At 39.4% G+C, this 18,459-nt stretch overlaps 1 protein-coding gene across 3 annotated transcripts in view; it reads right to left on the bottom strand.

Annotated features, from left to right (window-relative positions):
* Positions 1-1,740: 1,740 nt before the first annotated feature.
* LOC127662404 (CAP-Gly domain-containing linker protein 4-like) overlaps positions 1,741-18,459 on the bottom strand; it is a 74,625-nt gene continuing 57,906 nt past the window's right edge. For 2 of the 3 annotated variants that reach the window (XM_052153559.1, XM_052153557.1), the window contains 6 exons: positions 14,615-14,800; positions 14,098-14,235; positions 12,637-12,760; positions 8,830-8,897; positions 8,585-8,660; positions 1,741-3,664 (listed from right to left, as the gene is read on the bottom strand). In XM_052153559.1, the coding sequence (XP_052009519.1) occupies positions 3,271-3,664; positions 8,585-8,660; positions 8,830-8,897; positions 12,637-12,760; positions 14,098-14,235; positions 14,615-14,800 (986 nt within the window). In that variant the 3' untranslated portion in view covers positions 1,741-3,270. The remainder of the gene's footprint in view (positions 3,665-8,584; positions 8,661-8,829; positions 8,898-12,636; positions 12,761-14,097; positions 14,236-14,614; positions 14,801-18,459) is intronic. The other variant, XM_052153558.1, reaches the window with a different exon arrangement.

An 18,459-nucleotide genomic window follows, 5' to 3' on the forward strand; every position in this document is an offset into this window, starting at 1 on the left:
GGGAGATCTTCAGGTCATCATCATAATTAAGTCATCATTTTAAGCAACTGAAGTCTTCAGTGGGTTCAAAAAAAATATATATAAAAATAATAATATTTCACCCCAAAATCAAAAGAAAAACAAAACTGCATGTTGTATAGAAAATGTAACTCAAATATATAATTTTGTTAGTAATGCAATATATATACAGTGGGTACGGAAAGTATTCAGACCCCCTTAAATTTTTCACTCTTTGTTATATTGCAGCCATTTGCTAAAATCATTTAAGTTCATTTTTTTTCCTCATTATTGTACACACAGCACCCCATATTGACAGAAAAACACAGAATTGTTGACATTTTTGCACATTTATTAAAAAAGAAAAACTGAAATATCACGTGGTCGTAAGTATTCAGACCCTTTGTTCAGTATTTAGTAGAAGCACCCTTTTGATCTAATACAGCCATGAGTCTTTTTGGGAAAGATGCAACAAGTTTTTCACATCTGGATTTGTTTATCCTCTGCCATTCCTCCTTGCAGATCCTCTCCAGTTCTGTCAGGTTGGATGGTAAACGTTGGTGGACAGCCATTTTCAGGTCTCTCCAGAGATGCTCAATTGGGTTTAAGTCAGGGCTCTGGCTGGGCCATTCAAGAACAGTCACGGAGTTGTTGTGAAGCCACTCCTTCGTTATTTTAGCGGTGTGCTTAGGGTCATTGTCTTGTTGGAAGGTGAACCTTCGGCCCAGTCTGAGGTCCAGAGCACTCTGGAGAATGTTTTCGTCCAGGATATCCCTGTACTTGGCCGCATTCATCTTTCCCTCGATTGCAACCAGTCGTCCTGTCCCTGCAGCTGAAAAACACCCCCACAGCATGATGCTGCCACCACCATGCTTCACTGTTGAGACTGTATTGGACAGGTGATGAGCAGTGCCTGGTTTTCTCCACACATACCGCTTAGAATTAAGGCCAAAAAGTTCTATCTTGGTCTCATCAAACCAGAGAATCTTATTTATCACCATCTTGGAGTCCTTCAGGTGTTTTTTTAGCAAACTCCATGCGGGATCTCATGTGTCTTGCACTGAGGAGAGGCTTCCGTCGGGCCACTCTGCCATAAAGCCCCAACTGGTGGATGGCTGCAGTGATGGTTTGGGTTCTTCTTTACCTCTCTCACCAAGGCTCTTCTCCCCCGATAGCTCAGTTTGGCCGGACGGCCAGCTCTAGGAAGGGTTCTGGTCGTCCCAAACGTCTTCCATTTAAGGATTATGGAGGCCACTGTGCTCTTATGAACCTTAAGGGCAGCAGACATTTTTTTTGTAACCATGGCCAGATCTGTGCCTTGCCACAATTCTGTCTCTGAGCTCTTCAGGCAGTTCCTTTGAGCTCATGATTCTCATTTGCTCTGACATGCACTGTGAGCTGTAAGGTCTTATATAGACAGGTGTGTGGCTTTCCTAATCAAGTCCAATCAGTATAATCAAACACAGCTGGACTCAATTGAAGGTGTAGAACCATCTCAAGGATGATCAGAAGAAATGGACAGCACCTGAGTTAAATATATGAGTGTCACAGCAAAGGGTCTGAATACTTAGGACCATGTGATATTTCAGTTTTTCTTTTTTAATAAATGTGCAAAAATGTCAACAATTCTGTGTTTTTCTGTCAATATGGGGTGCTGTGTGTACAATAATGAGGAAAAAAAAATGAACAAATGATTTTAGCAAATGGCTGCAATATAACAAAGAGTGAAAAATGTAAGGGGGACTGAATACTTTCCATACCCACTGTATATATATATATATATATATATATATTATAGTGCAACTAAGTAAACAAAATGTTCTTAATTGTGACGAAAATATAAATAATGCCACAATAAAGGCAAAATGTTTTTATGCAAAATGTCATTTTGTTTATGGGTTTAAAAGTTTTTTTTTTTTCATAATGATAAATTAAATAAAAAAATAAAACCCTGATCAAACCTGTAAGGAACAACTACTGCACTATCTGTTGAAATTTCAAGTACAGTGAATTGAAGATTTCTGATTGGATTACGTTAGCGTTAAAGTGCTTATCATTAAGTGCTCTCGAACAAAGATGAAAGATTACAAGTTTCTGAATGCAAATGCCATGTTCTGAAGTGTGTCCTATTGACAAGAGCTTACAAACTACACTATGCTTTGTGAAAACACTTTAGGGAGGATTTGAGAAGCTGATATTATCACAGTTGAAAGTTATTAAATCGTCTGAACTACTTAAATCCTGCTGCTTTTCAAGTTATTGTCTTCCTCCACATTCCATTTATTAACGGTTTAGTTTCTCATATCCAATCTCAACTGAAACCTCCAGCTAAAATTAAAACATTCTCAGCAAGGATAGTTCTCACCCAAAGAACATAATTAAATAAAAATTATTCCAAAGCCATATGCTATTTTGGTGGAACACAAAAAGCAAAAAAGTATTTTCCTGAAAGCCAGCTCTTTTCTATACAACAACAGTTCATGGTGAACATGCCTGTCAACCCTGTGTGAGGAACCGACTTTATGCCATTTTTGACCAATGAATCTCTAATCTTATTTGCATCTGCCTTCAGATTCATAGATTGTGCTTTGAACTTTAGTGAATAACACATTTTGTGTTGTTCCTTACACAAAGCCATCGTATGACTGCGTAAGACTTTGAATAAAGTGCACGTCCTATGGATTACCTGTAAGGTACTTTTTGTCCTTTTATGAGCTTGGCAGACGTGGTCACTTGTGTTGCATGGGAGAGAGAAAGTCAAACAGGTACTGAACAACATGAGGGTGTGTAAATAATAACAAAATTGTCATAATTGGGTGAAGAATTCCTTTAAAATAATAAAAAATGTCATAAATGATATTTCTTTTGTTCAACCATTCATAAAGTACTTCATTTTTCAGTTTATCAGCTATGAAAGTTTAAGTGCAGTTCTGAATAAAATGTCTTTTCAAGTCGGCTTTAAGTGCAAGTTCACCAAAAATTACTTCTTTTTTTTTTCCCATACAAAAAAAGTGAATGAGGACTTTAGGTTCCTAATATTCTTAGGGATATATTAACATTCATTTGTATTATTAATATTATAGGGATAATATTAATATTTACTTTTGTGTTCCACAGAAAAAGGAAAGTCATATGGGTTTGTGACAATATAGGAGCGTGTAAATGGGTAAATTATCCCTTTAAGTCTTCACACAAATCCATGAAAACAAAACTAACAGAAAGACAGATGGGTTGAGAATTAGATAGCCCAAGCTTCTGCAGAGAGCTATGGTCTCAGCTACTTTCATCCACCAGCTTGGCTCCGTTGATACCACGATATGTGACCCTACTGGGTCGCACCAGAACCCCATGGCCAGGTCGGCAGCTGAAGTAGCGTCGGCTGCCCACAGATCCATCATTTTTTCCCTTCGGGCTCCGCAGCTCAAGGCCCAGCCACAGGCCGGGGGCAAAGTCAGCTGTGCCAATGTAACGGATGGTGCCCATCACATTGCCACTAATTAGCAAGACCTGCATGCCCAGGTGGAGTTTGACTGTACCATCTGAGCCAGAGGAGCTGGTGGTGCCACCCACTCGGCTGGGCCCTGTGCCAACGCTGCTGTTTGCTCTCGATGACCCCCAGCCAGCGCTTACCGTGCTCCATCGGCGCCGCAAGTTACTGGAACGGTTCCTGAGAGAAAACAACAAAAGACAAAGAGAATTTGTCTTTTTGTTTTATATAATAATAATAATAATGATAATACATTTAATTTATATAGCACAATTCCCAGGCTCATAGTACTTAACGTGCAACAACAGACATAAAAGAAAACACTAATACAATACAGTATACACAAACACAACACAATGTTCCAGAAGTCAAACGTATAATCCGGAGTAAAAATGTGGATTTGCACATGTTGACCCAAAACGAACAGTAGGGGAAAAATTACATGACCAGACAAGTCCCTCATGGAGTGGGGGGAATCAAGCAATCCACGTTGACCCGCATCTCAAGCACCACACAGCCAAAATGAGTACAAACTCCAGGATACCAAATGGTGGATGGGATCATAAGATGATGACAGGCACCATGCCACAAAATCCCTTAAATCTCAAAGGAAAATTCTGAATTAAATTCAAGTTAAGCTCAGTTGACAGCATTTGTGGCATACTGTTGATTGAAACAACCTTTTCTTTAAAAAAAAAAAAAAAAATTAAGAGACCAAGAGTTACAGAGAGACACATACAATGGAAGTGAATGGGGCCCATTTTTGGAGAGTTTAAATGCAGAAATGTAAAGTTTATTATTTTATAAAAGCATTTACATTAAATGAACTGTATACCCAAAAAATTACAATTCTCTCATTATTCACTTACTCTGATGCCATCCCAGATGTGTATGACTGTCTTTCATCAGCAGAACACAAATAAAGATTTTTAGAAGGTGATAGAGCTCTATCAGGTCCTTATAATGCAAGTAAACAGGTGCCAGCACTTTGATGGTCCAAAAGTCACATTTAGGCAGCATAAAAGTAATCCATGCGACTCCAGTCGATCAATGAATGTCTTCTGAAGCAAATCAATAAGTTTGCATAAAACTAAATAGATAATTCAAACATTATAAACTTTCTGAAACGTCTCATTTTGAAAACTGTGTTTGTGACATCACGAGACATTGCTCAGTTTTATTTAAATGCCCCACAACATGCGTCATTGCACCCTTGGCCACACCCACTGGCGCTCAGTTCATATTGTAAACAGAGAAGGAGAGAGACAGGCCTAGTGTGACCAACTATCCTTGAACACAAAAAGGGACCCCTTCTTGCTTTTTTTTTGCATCTAAAATGCATAATCAAACATCTTTGACCGTTATCATGTTTATCAGGCCACTTTTAAAAGACACGGTGTAAAGTTAAAACTCAGAAAAGGAGATGACATCCAGTTTCATTGAGCTGCTCTGCATTTTGCACCCTTTAGTGCTATTTTTAATTGTTGGTGTATGTAAATAAGCACTAGCTGGATGTTCCCTATCTGTCACTCACTCAACGTTGTGTAGATGTAGCGACACAAGGGGGTTGGACTTGGGAGCCCCAAACACCTCTGATATTTGAGAAAAGGCCAATGAGAATTGGCGAGTGGAATTTGCATGCCACTCCCCCGGACATACGGGTATAAAAGGAGATGGCTTGCAACCACTCATTCAGATTTGTACTTCGGAGCCGAGCAGTGTTGAGAAATCCACATCATCTCTGAAGCAAAGCGAAAGTGTAAAACGGCTGTTGGATATATGGCACATTACAGCGGGTTCTCCCTTTCTCGCACAGAAGAAAACCCCCAGGTGCTTCAGCAGCCATACTTGAGGAAAATGAAAGAGTGTATTTTCTGTAAAAGAGTAAGCACTGACCGAGAGCATCCTTTCCGTTTATGTGCTGTTCCTGTATGCGGTAGTTATCTCTCCACCTCTGATGGCCACGATCGCTGTCTCACGTGTTTGGGTTGCAGTCACGCATAGGCAGCGTCTGTGAATGGTTCATGTTCTCACTACGAGAACATGACCATAGCAATGTTGTGGTCGCAGCTTTCTTTCTTCAAAAAGAAAGCCACTCCAGCCACTCCCTGCCTCAGTCCTTCTGCCTACATGCACAAGGGCGTGACAGTTAGCGCTGTGGGCAATTTGGGACTCCAATGGGAGCATTTCCGCTGGGTGAATCCCCAAGGACCTCCCATTCCCCAGCATGCTTGTTTCCACCAGTCGAGTTCGGCAGCTTATCCCAGGGCGAGCTTAATGTCTCATTCGGGGCTCGGGAGAAGGATGAGGTTTTAATCGCAGAATCAGAGAGCGGGATGTTACAGTCTGACTCAGAGGACTCGGCCGGGCTCCCACCATCTGGTGCAGTTGCCCAGTCTGAGGCCGACACGGAGCTGACGGCCATGCTTGCCCGGGGTGCCGCAAGCATCGGGCTCGATTGGAACACTCCACACTGCCCTGAGCTTTCACGGCTATAGGACTGGTTCTTGGGCTCAGAGCACCACACACAGCCATGCTATACCCCAGTTCCTTTCTTCCCGGAGGTGCATGAAGAGCTCACAAAGTCATGGAGGGCACATTTTACTGTCCGGACCTGACTTTCGAGTTTCTCCGCTCTCACTACCCTCGATGGTGGGGCGACCAAGGGGTACACGGATGTTCCTCAGGTGGAGCAGGCGATTGCTCTCAACGTGGCAGTTCCTGCTCTGCCCTGCTGCGAGGCCCCATCCGCATGTATGTCAAAGATGATTGTCCCCTTGGTGCCCCTTGCTCGGAGTTTGGAGGTGTGGTTAGCGCTCTCCAACCCATCGTGCTGGCTGGCCCAGCTACTCGATTCGGTTCGCCAGGCGTAAGGAGTTCTACAGCGCCTACTTCATCGTGTGTGCACAGGGACCTGTTGACACCTCAGCCAATTGAGGCTTCAGGTCAACTGGGAAAAGAGCAAGCTCTCCCCCGTGCAGCAAATCTCTTTTCTCGGGATGGAGTTGGCCATTATGACAGCGCGCCTCACGAGCAGGCACGCACAGTCGGTGCTGAATAGCCTGAAGTCATTCAGGGGAAGAAAAACAGTCCCACTGTTTCAGAGGCTCTTGGTGTATATGGCGTCATTGGCGGCGGTTATGCCGGGTTGGTGTGTTGATGCATATGTGACCGCTTAAGCACTGGCTTCAGACTCGAGTCATGAGATGGGCATGGCGCCGCGGTACGCATCGCGTGGCTATCGTGCCGGCTATCACAACAGACGCGTCAAAGTCAGGCTGGGGTGCCATTTGCAATGGGCACGCAGCCTCGGGCTCCTGGATAGGACCTCAACTGCATTAGCATATCAACTGCCTCAAGTTTCTGGTGGTATTGCTAGCCCTGCAGAGGCTTCGGCCATTGATCCAGGGCAAGCATGATTCTGATGCAATGTGTTGCATTGTGTGTAAATGCTAAGATTTAGTTTTATATTGTGGGATAGCTTGTTTATTCTCTTTCAATTGAGTTTCAAATATGGCTGAATTTGATGTGCTGCACGATATTAGCCAATCAGAACAGTGGTTGTTTACATTGAATTTTAAAGGAGAAGTTGAGGCCAAAACTGAGTGTTTGAGACAGAGGGCCAGAGACAGGGTGGAAAATAATAATTTATGATCATTGGAAACTGATCATTTATGATCAAACTATGACAGTTTTGGTAAAAAAGATTTACTGACATTATCAGTGGACCTTAGGGAAGATAACACAATTATTAAAAAAATTGCATTTCATGAATATGAAAATTTAAACCGTGTTTTTTTTCATTCGTTTTAGGGTTTACAGTGTTACGTCATCATGGCAACAAAGTTGTAAGTTGGATAAAACTGTACAGAAAAGGTTAGTTTCAGCAATTTTATCAGCCTAAAATCATATTAACAAACATATCGTTTACGTCATGTGTTTATACTTTTGATAATGAAGTATAATGAAGTAACAGTGAGTATTTAAATATTTATGTATCGGCCCCATTCACTTCTTCTGTAAGTGCCTAACTTTAACACAGTTCATTTATTTATTTTTTAAAGAAAAGGAGGAACAAGTCAAAATTACTTTTGTGGTAATCACCATTATGCCACAAATGCTGTCGATTGTGCTTAACTTGTACTGAACCCAAAAAAGTCCTTTATGGTACCATGCAATTTAAGATGATTTGAATTCTGGGAGTTACAATCAGATTCTTTTAATCAGATTCATCTATTTTACATACAAAAACAGATTATACTGATCATGTTTGTTCAGTTTAAAAATAAATAAATAAATACAATCATAAAAGCAGTTTATACGACTTGTGCGCTATATTCCATAGAACTGCGACAGGATTATTTTGTCAGTGAGCTGAACCTGACAACCGGATGAGTCTGATTCATAAACGATTTTATGAACCGGATCTACTGATTCAGTGAAAAGATCTGACTCAAGCGAACGATTCAACAGTGGATGTCAAGATTGTCTGTGAATAACAACATGAATTTGATTTTTTTTTTTAATTCATCACATCTCATTTGTGCCAGAGCTCAAATTAGAAAAAAATAAATAAATTACACATTCAATTTCAATTAAAAGACTCAAAATGTTGCTAATATGGTACTATGGACAAGTCACACAGTACTTTAAGTGTTGTTTTGCCCTTTTTGGAGCTTGGCAGATGTGGTCACAATGAACTGTCGATGTATAGAAAAAATTATTTGCTTGTCGATAAATAGATTTTTAGATGAATTAAAAATATTATTAAAATATTATTAAAAATATTATTGTACATTGTTTGTGGATTGATCCAAAAACATATGAGAAAAAAATGTGGTGCTTAACCACTTGTTCTTTTCCCTGACCCCTAACATCGATACATTTCTGTATATTCATTGACACATTCTTTTATACTACATTTTACATTTTTTTTATTAAAAAGTAGAGTAGAAATAAGGCAGGAAATGATTAGGAGCTCAGGAAATGACAAGAAATTATTTGAGCCTGTGCCAGAGCATATGGCTCACCTCTAAGCCACGGCACCAAAGGAAAATGGTTTACTCAATAAGGGTACATGCATGCTTATGTCATTCCCACCTGCTAACTTGACCTTTCCGACTTGGTTCTCTCTGCGTGGCTATGGCTGAAGAAGTGCTTAGTGTGCGTCGAATTCCTTAATAAAACAAGCATACAACCACACATCACTGAAAAATGACCACAAATTGAAAACTAATTAATTCTGTTATATATAATAGAACAAAGGAAATGTCTAAACCCTCTTCAGTCTTAAAAAATCTGACAGAAGAGAAAGAATCAGACAGCGGACGTGCGGGAATGTTCACCTGTAAAGGAATAGTTCATCCGAGAGGAGGACAGCTCTGACAGGCAGTCAACTGAGCCATGAATCCTGCTAGTTAAAACAAAGAGAATGTTCAACATTATTTCTTTCATTAGACTTTTACAACTGACGTTTTGGCAGAAAACTGCCAAGGCACATTATTTTACCCTTGCTTCTACTGATACCAGTCTGCAAATGTATCCGTTTCTAAGTAGTGACAGCCACGGGGCTTTATTTTGACAAATGCTTGTCAAAACTGTCATAAACAATTTGACATGAACATATGCAGCAGGAATACCATTACAAACCTTTTCAGGTTAGGACAGAGAAAACGGAATGATTCTCCAATGGACAGGTAAATAATCTTTCAAGTCTTCCTGAAATGGAATTTGCTACCCATTTTACTTCTATATTGTATGGAAAAACATCAGGAATAGAGTGCAACAGTTGGGTTCTGGAAGTAAAAAAATCCCACTCATTTTCTCCGAGGACTAATTGATTTTTAACGTGAGATGCTGAAGCCATCAGTCACCAGAGATTAATAGTGGAACACCTGCTGAAAAACTACATTACCCATGTTACCGAAAACACAGAAGTTGCACCAATAAGAGAATCACGGCAAAAAAGCTCCACAGCAACGGCCCAGTTCAATGACTCGATGCGAATGACAATCAAATCGTCTCCCTACACTCTCAAACTCAGCCTGAATTTCATGACAATTACGTGACACTGGACACATTTATACATTGCTAAACAAAATTACATGCTGTATTCCACATTTTCACAAGTGAAATGTCCAGCGGTGTGAGGTGGGCACCAAAAGTGAGTAAAAATATGTTTTTAATAAGATTTTTAATGAGTAAAATGTACTTCCCTAACATAAACGTTAGACTAAACATATCCAATAGTGTTCTAAAAGCAAAACGAGAGGTAAACAAAAAGACAACCTTACCATTAACCAACACCTAAACCTAACTGATGGTGTTTAAAAAGCAAATGTGACATGAAAAGCACATTTTCTGAAGCAACCACGTCATTTCAAATCACTTCTATGGCGCTTTTTTATGACATGTCAACTTGTGTCCTTGACTGGGCTTGAACCGCAATCTTCCAAGTCCAAAGTCCAACGCTCAATCAGGAGAGCTACGGCACAAGCTAATCACATTGGAATAAGTGTGTAAATGTGGGTGGGTCTGTAATACAAGCATTAAATGTATTGTTTTAAAAATAATGCATTAGAGTAAAGGTGTTTCAATGTCATAACATTGTGTGAGTGAAAGAGCAAAAAATATGTATTTATAAGGTCATAATCAGCCATTATACTCAAGACTTGTGAGAAAGTGAATAAAACGCACAGTTGTTGTAGTGCCTCTAGTGTTCATTTCACCAGAAAGCTGTGCTGAAACGCGGTATGTAAATCTCAGAAAAAATGCAGCTGTAGTAACGATTATTCAATGAGACTGAGCTGCTCAAACAACGTATATCTTTGTATATGTCTGAATATTTTATTATAAAAATTTTAAATACTATATACTTATAATAAACAACTTTAAATCAATAGTTTTAAATCTCATCATTGTTTTAAATAAAATTACGTCATTCGCAAAGCTTCGTGGGATTGTTGTTCATGCCCTCGTCATTTTTGTCTGATTTAAAAAAAATACTTTTCTACATCAAATCAATGTTTGCAATGTTGTGATTCCCTTCGAGCTGGTTGGCTTAGAGCTAATTTATGAAGGGTTTTAAGAAATCCCTATGGGAAAAATAATAACAGGAAAAATACTTTCGGAACCAAGATGACTGAAAAAGTGGATGGGCACTGTTGGATTGTGAAAAGTGGGGGTGTATGGAACCAGACCTGAATCGAGTTAGCTGTAATTTCAACACCCACTTTTGAGGCATTTTGACCTGAAAGTTTAACACTTAGGTAAAATGTTTTTGACAAAATGCTAACGCTTATTTCTTAAATGTGTCATTATTTGTCATCATTGCATCAACAGCAAGGAACGTTAAACTATTGGTAAGATTTTAGAAAGCTGTTGCCTACAACAGAAGCCTAAAACCATACCTAAATACTGTAGCTATTTGGCTATTGATTAAAGGGATAGTTCACACAAATATCTCAAAAATTCTCTTATAATTTACTCACACTCGTGTCATCCCAGATGTGTTTGACTTTCTTCTTCAGAACAGAAATTAAGATTTTTAGAAGCATATTCCAGCTCTGTTGGTCCTCACAATACAAGTGAATAGTGGCCAGAACTCTCAAGGTCCAAATCTCACAAAGGTACCATAAAAGTAATCCATATGACTCCAGTGGTTCAGAAGCGATCCAATTGGTTTAAGGTGAGAACAAACCAAAATATAACTCCTTTTTCACTGTACATCTTGCCATTGTAGTCTCTAGGCATGATCATGATTTCAAGCTTGATTACATTTAGCTTGAACTTACAATCACCTAGGATACTGCTGTCAAGATTTATATATATATATATATATAAAAAAGGAATTACATTTTGGTCGGTTCTCACTCAAAACCGATTGGATCACTTCAGAAGACATTGATTAAACCACTAGAGTCTTATGGATTACTTTTATGTTGCCTTTATATGGTATTTGGACCTTCTGAATTCTGGCCACCATTCACTTGCATTGTGTGGACCTACAGAGCGGAAATATTCGTCTAAAAATCATCATCTGTGGTCTGCAGAAGAAAAAAAGTCCTAAATCTGGGATGACATGAGGGTGAGTAAATGATGAGAGAATTTTCATTTTTGGGTGAACTATCCCTTTAACATTGTTTTCCCCACCCTAACAGCCAAGGTGAGGTCAGCCGAAAAGGAGAGTTGTTTCAGAGGCCCCGTTTTGATAAAAGATTACAAAGAAAAATATATCTATCTTTTTTTCTTCAGAACAACTTGCACAGGTGAATCTTGCACAATAAGACCATGAACGTGTATTAAGAACATACATATGGTCAATATTGATTTCATGTTGAAAAGAATGAAACATAAATAAGGGCACATAAGATGGGGTCAGCAGCCAATTTTATTCAGAGGTACTAATCAGTACTGATTGAGGGGGTGGGTGTGTGTGGGGGGTGTTAGCTGGCGGCTTGTCTGTGGCTGCCCTGAGGGTTAATTAAGAAGAGAGAATGAAAAAAACAATCTGCTTATCAGTCAACGGAGTCATTTTTACAGAAATACAATGGGAATGAGAGAGAAAGAAGCATACAGGATAGGGGAATGCTTCTGAATTAAGAATAAATGATTCATGACAGATGGAGAAGATAAAAACTTGATTTTTAGAATAACCGGGCAGAGAAATAAAAGCAGTTAATGGTACAGAGGGAAAATGGAGGGCAGACCACTGGTGATAGGAGAGATTACAGGTGTAATGGACGTCTCTTAGCAAGTACCACTCAAAAGTCAAATTACACTGCTTAAAAAAAAATCATATAAAAAAAAAAAACGACACAGTATACGTAAAAATAAAAAAGGGTGATTAAACCAACAATATATGGGAATCTTATTTGAGACCCCATCACAAGATTTAATTTTAAATGTCTTTTGAGGACAAGGGCAGGACAGTTACTTTCTATGGCAGCCATTATGTGCCTCATGCAGAAAAAACACTCGCAAATGTCGATGCACAATCTTATTAATGCTTTTGTGCAGAAAGGTCGGAATGTCTGTCCAAGAATCAAAGACACATTCGGCTAGAAATAATCGTTCTAAAAGTCAGCTAGACACCAGATATAAGACTCGGTCAAGATGTGGTTAAGAGTGCAAATCCTGCACGGTACACTTGCCTCTGAACTCGTGAGGGAGGGGCGAAGACTCCATGTTTCGGAGGACAGCTGAAGTATCGCACTCCTCTAACAGATCCGTCATTCTTCCCGCTTGGCTTGTCCAACTCAATCCCCAACCAAAAGCCTGTCAGGGACAAACACAGTGTACAAACAGGCACATTTTGAAAAATGTAACGATCCGATTTCAGACCTGAGCTTGGGTAAACAATCTCCAATCTGTCATCTCTCGGCACAGTCTGAGCCTAAACAACAGATACAAAATCCTGTAATTTGAGTAAATCCAGTTATTCCTTCCAAAAGCTCTGTAATGCGAGGACAAACAAGCCCCCAGTTTCTTTTCAGTAAACAAAGTGCACAGCACAGTGTGGATCTACGAAATAGCAGATGAATAGTAAGTTGAAAGGCAAATAGGTATTACCTCTAGCCCCTAAGTACCTCATCAATAAAGATCCAAAATCTCGCTCATGGATGGCAAGTCATTACTGTTTTATTGGATCTTTACTTCCTGCAGAACTGAGGGCACTGAAGTTCAGTTCTTGCCTTGGAATAAACTTTAAAAAACTACAACTTTAAAACGTATATGTGCCATATGTGTTTCATTACAGAAGTGCTATACTGATTCATGTGCATCAAGCCAATTTAATGCATTTCAAGTCATCAAGTCTGTTGTAAGTACTCCAATCCACTGAATAAGTGGGAGTTCTTGAAACCCTACAAAATACTCACAATATCTTTTAAGTCATAGCTCTCAAATCTCATTCACACTTGTTTATTGTTAAAATATGACGGCACAAGAAGCATTTTAATATGTACAAGCTTGAATAAATGAGGCAGAGGGAAAGATTTTAAATGAATAATGACTAAAAGTGATAGTTCACCCAAAAATGGTGAACTCCACTCCACTGGTCCATTCAATGCAAATGAATACTGGCTAGAACTTTGAAGCACCAAAAAGCGCATAAAGGCAGCATAAAAGTAATCCATAGGACTCCAGCAGTCCTTTTGTACTATAAATTCTCCTCCCTGCCCAGTAGGTAGTAATAAGCCTGAAGAATTTGAATCGCTAAAACCAAAAGACAGTGAAAGTGGAGATTTATAGTAAAATAAATGATTAAATATTGCAGTTTCTCACGACACCATCATCTTACTTCTAAAGACACAGATGGAGACATATGGATTACTTTTATAATGCGTTTATGTGCTTTTTGGACTGTCAAAGTTCTGGCCACCATTCAATTGCATTGAATGAACCTACAGAGCCGAGACATTCTTCTAAAAATCTTTGTTTGTGCTCAGCAGAAGAAAGCAAGTCACGCACATTTGGGATCTGAGAGCATTGGCAACGTAACAGCCATTTAATTTTTATAAATGTGCAACTGAACTCGACTTGTATTTTCCAGAGTCATTGAAAAGTGTGGGAGGGTGTGAGCAAGGCAGGTGGTTTTTTTAAAAATGGCGTACCTGGCGCGAAACTTGTTTTGCCGTAAAATCGGACCACTCCTGTCCTCTGTCCCACCACCAGTACGCGCTCCCCCAAGCGCATCTCTATGCTTTCATGTGCCATGCTGCTCGCTGAAGGGGTCCTGCTGCTAGCAATCCCTAAAAAAAGTAGACTTCATAACATATGTCATATTCCCATAAACTATATTTCATTCTGCACGACAGGACAAAAGCCTCTAAAAACAGACTCCCTGAGAACATTATTACCAACCCAAGGCAAATTAAACATTCAAGATATATACATACTTAATAAAAACTGTTGGTTCAAGTACTATAATCTGATAGGAGAAGTGGTGTTCCAAAAGGTGCTGGGCCCAGTTACAAGAATTCCATTAGTTATAATTGTAAGGCTCTTGCAACAAAGGATTTTCTTAATTTTAGGGGCTTCTTGAATCGGCTGCTGCTAATTTCAACTCAAATCAATATTTCATTGGGAGGTAAATGGGAGGTAAAAAGTCGATTTTTAAACAAGGCGTACCAGAATGTGGGGTATCAATGAGGGAGCGGGATGGAGGAGGGGTGGATCTGGTGCTGGAAGGGGTCCGCTCCTGCCATGGGCGCAGTGGCGGTCTTTGCCGTGGGGGTGGGCGTGGCGGTCGCCTGGAGGACGTTTGTCTGGAATCCAGGGAGGAGGAAGAAGTGGAGCAACTGCATGAAAGGAGACCTGTGGAGAAAGAAGTGAAACTAACTAACAACCAGAAAGTATCCAAATATGTTTGTCTTCATTTTGAAGTTTCAGCATTTAAAACATAAACTTGAAATGTTTTGCTTAAAAAGTGTACCTTTAAAATAAATACCACTTGGTTTGATACTTCACAATGATATTAACAGTGTTTTAAGTGGGGCTTAAGTGTCCAAATACTTTTGGGGGCCACTGTTTATATATATATATATATATATATATATATATATATATATATATATATATATATATATATATATATATATATATATATATATATATATACACACTATATATTATCTGTTGTCCAATGTCTGTGTTTCTTTGCCCACTCTAACCTTTTTGTTTTTGTTTTTCTGTTTCAAATGTGTCTTTTTCTTTGTAATTCTTCCCATAAGGCCTGCACTACTGAGTCTTCTCTTTACTGTTGTACATGAAACGTGTTGAGCGGGTAGAATTCAATGAAGCTGTCAGCTGAGGACATGAGACTCTGATGTACTTATCCTCTTGTTTAGTTGTACATCTGGCCTTCCACATCTCTTTCTGTCCTTGTTAGAGTCAGTTGTCATTTGTCTTTGAAGACTGTAGTGTATACCTTTTTATGAAATCTTCAGTTTTGTGGCAATTTCAAGAATTGTATAACCTTCATTCTTCAAAACAATGATTGACTGATGAGTTTCTAGAGAAAGATGTTAATTATTTTGCCATTTTTGACCTAACATTGGCCTTAAGACAAGCCAGTCTATTGTATACTGTGGCAACTCCAAAACAAAAACAAAGACAATGTTAAGCTTCATTTAATGAACCAACAACACACACACACACACACACACACACACACACACACACAGACAGATCTGCCACAACATTAAAACTACTGACAGGTGAAGTGAATAACATTTATTATCTCATTATAATGGCACCTGTCAAGGGGTGGGGTATATTAGGCAGCATGTATTGGAAGCAGATCTGAGCGACTTTGACAAGGGTCAAATTGTGATGGCTAGATGACTGGGTCAGAGCACCTCCAAAACAGCAGGTCTTATGGGGTGTTCCCGGTATGCAGTGGTTAGTACCTACCAAAAGAGCCCCAAGGAAGGACAACCGGTGAACCGGTGACAGGGTCATGGGCACCCAAGGCTCATTGATGCACACTGGGAGCGAAGGCTAGCCCGTCTGGTCCAATCCCACAGAAGAGCTATAGTAGCACAAATAGCTGAAAAACGTAATGCTGGGCATGATAGAAAGGTGTCAGAACACAGTGCATGACAAAGGGTTGAAAGTGTTGACATGGCCTCCAAATTCTCCAGATCTCTACATGATTGAGCCTCTATGGGATGTGCTGGACCAACAAGACCAATCCATGGAGGCCCAACTTCGCAACTTACAGGACTTAAAGGATCTGCTGCTAGTGTCTTTGTGCCAGATACAACAGGACACCTCCAGAGGTCTTGTGGAGTCCATGCCTCGATGGGTCAGAGCTGTTTTGATGGCAGGAGGGGGACCTTCACAATATTAGGCAGGTGGTTTTAATGTTGTGACTGATCGATGTATATACAGTATATTGCATACTATTACATATTATACGATTATACTCCTATATGTTTTTAATAGGCAACAGTTTAATTTCAGTAACTTTTATAGTAGACATATTATATTTAATCCTGTTGCTTAAAATGCTGCATGTAAATACTAATACTATAAAAATACCTTATAAGAATACAGATATTAAATGCTGAGTTATCAAAGTCAAATCACTTAATCATTTAAGAATTCCAGCACTTTAAAACATAGTCTTTGAAGCCTGTATGAGCCCCAGACAAATGTTAATCTTGTGGAACCATGGAAAAGTGCCGAGCCTTGGCACAGCACCATAGACATCTAGCAAGACCTAAAATCTTCAACTTCTGCACTTAAAGGATCAGAAAATAAGCCACAGGAGAAAAGCAGACTTAAAATTTCAGCTATTGGAGAGCAGTTTGGAATAAGGTCATCATTTTCACTGACATTCAAGGGCTAAAGTGATAATTAATGAAACAAGTTTAGGAGCTAAACGATAAGCCAGAGTCAAGACTTTTGGAAGAGAGTGTATTGCCTTGTAGAGAGCCAGGTGTGATCCAGAAAACACTATCTGAGGTCTATCTATTTAGAGTCGGTGATGGGGTGAAATTCATACATCTACTAAAATCACCTTGCCACCATAGTTCGAATTACAGGGGACAGAAATATCAGTTTTGGGGGGGTCAGATAATTTTTCTGATATTGTGAAAAAATATATTTACGGTTACAATATAAGTCAACTCCTATTTTCACTGTAGGAACATTTTAATGTAAAGCGATTTCAGACACCCCTATAGTGGACCGTGCCATTTTTAACCACCGTGGCGGCTAGAAGCAATGGAGATAGAGAATGGTTTGCTGCTGACGTGCATGGATAATTGTAAGTTGCTAGCTGACGTCTAGCTTGTTGATTTTACAACCTTCATTTATTAACGTGTTTTGTTCTTTCATAGCTCATGTCACGTCTTCATATATTGAATTACCGGCTACTTACCTGTAGGGATGGGACGATTACGGTTTCACTATAAACCACTATAAAATTTATTGACTACATATGGTTACACGTTGGCCTTGTTGACATGCCCTGCTTTTAACCTTTAGTGACACATCTTACTGGAAACAACAACAGTTTACTTTGCTCACCCAACAACAAAACGAGTCATCGCCCATATTTCTGCTTGCATCATCTGATTGTGGAGAACTATGTTGTGGTTTTCTCTCTTCAGGTATGTTTCCACTCAAAAATAATTTCTCTTGACCTTTTATATGCTCAAAGCGCACATAACAAAACAGTTGGAATGTAAGGGCTGGCATATTGAGGTAAACTCATAACAATGTTACCGTGAATAAGACCCTCGGTCATTGTCCATATTAAAACAGAACATGTAAAGAATAACCTTCATGTGTTGACTGAGCAAATATAAATGTCCTTAAAGGAATAGTTCACCCAAAAATTACAATTCTCACATCATTTACTCACTCACTTTGAAGGAAAATCTTCATTTGAGCTCAACAGAAGAAAGTCATGTACATGCACAGCTCTGTAGGTCCATACAATGCAAATGAATTGGTACCAAAAAGTTGAAGCTCAATAAAGCAAAAAAGGTAGCATAATAGTAATCCATACGATATGAAAGGTGTGCGTGAGAAACAGATCAATATTGCAGTTGCTTTTTACTATAAATATCCTCCCTGGCCAGTAGGTGGCATTATGCATGAAGAATTTGAATCGCCAAAAACAAAAGAAGAAAAAAGTGAAAGTGGAGATTTATAGTAAAAAAGGACTTAAATGTTGATCTGTCGCTCACCCACACCTATTATATAACTTTTTTTTTATCCCTTTTTCTACCAATTTGGAATACCCAGTTCCCACTACTTAGTAGGTCCTCGTGGTGGCGAGGCTACTCACCTCAATCCGTGAGGCGCATGACACCACGGAGACTCACAGCATGTGGAGGCTCATGCTATTCTCCGCGATCCATGCACAATTTACCACTCACCCCAAAAAGAGTGAGAACCACTAATCGTGACCACGAGCAACCGGACCAATTTGATTGCTTAAGAAACCTGGCTGGAAGGAG

The sequence above is a fragment of the Xyrauchen texanus genome, chromosome 22 (assembly GCF_025860055.1).
Source record: "Xyrauchen texanus isolate HMW12.3.18 chromosome 22, RBS_HiC_50CHRs, whole genome shotgun sequence".
Taxonomy (NCBI): Eukaryota; Metazoa; Chordata; class Actinopteri; order Cypriniformes; family Catostomidae; genus Xyrauchen; species Xyrauchen texanus.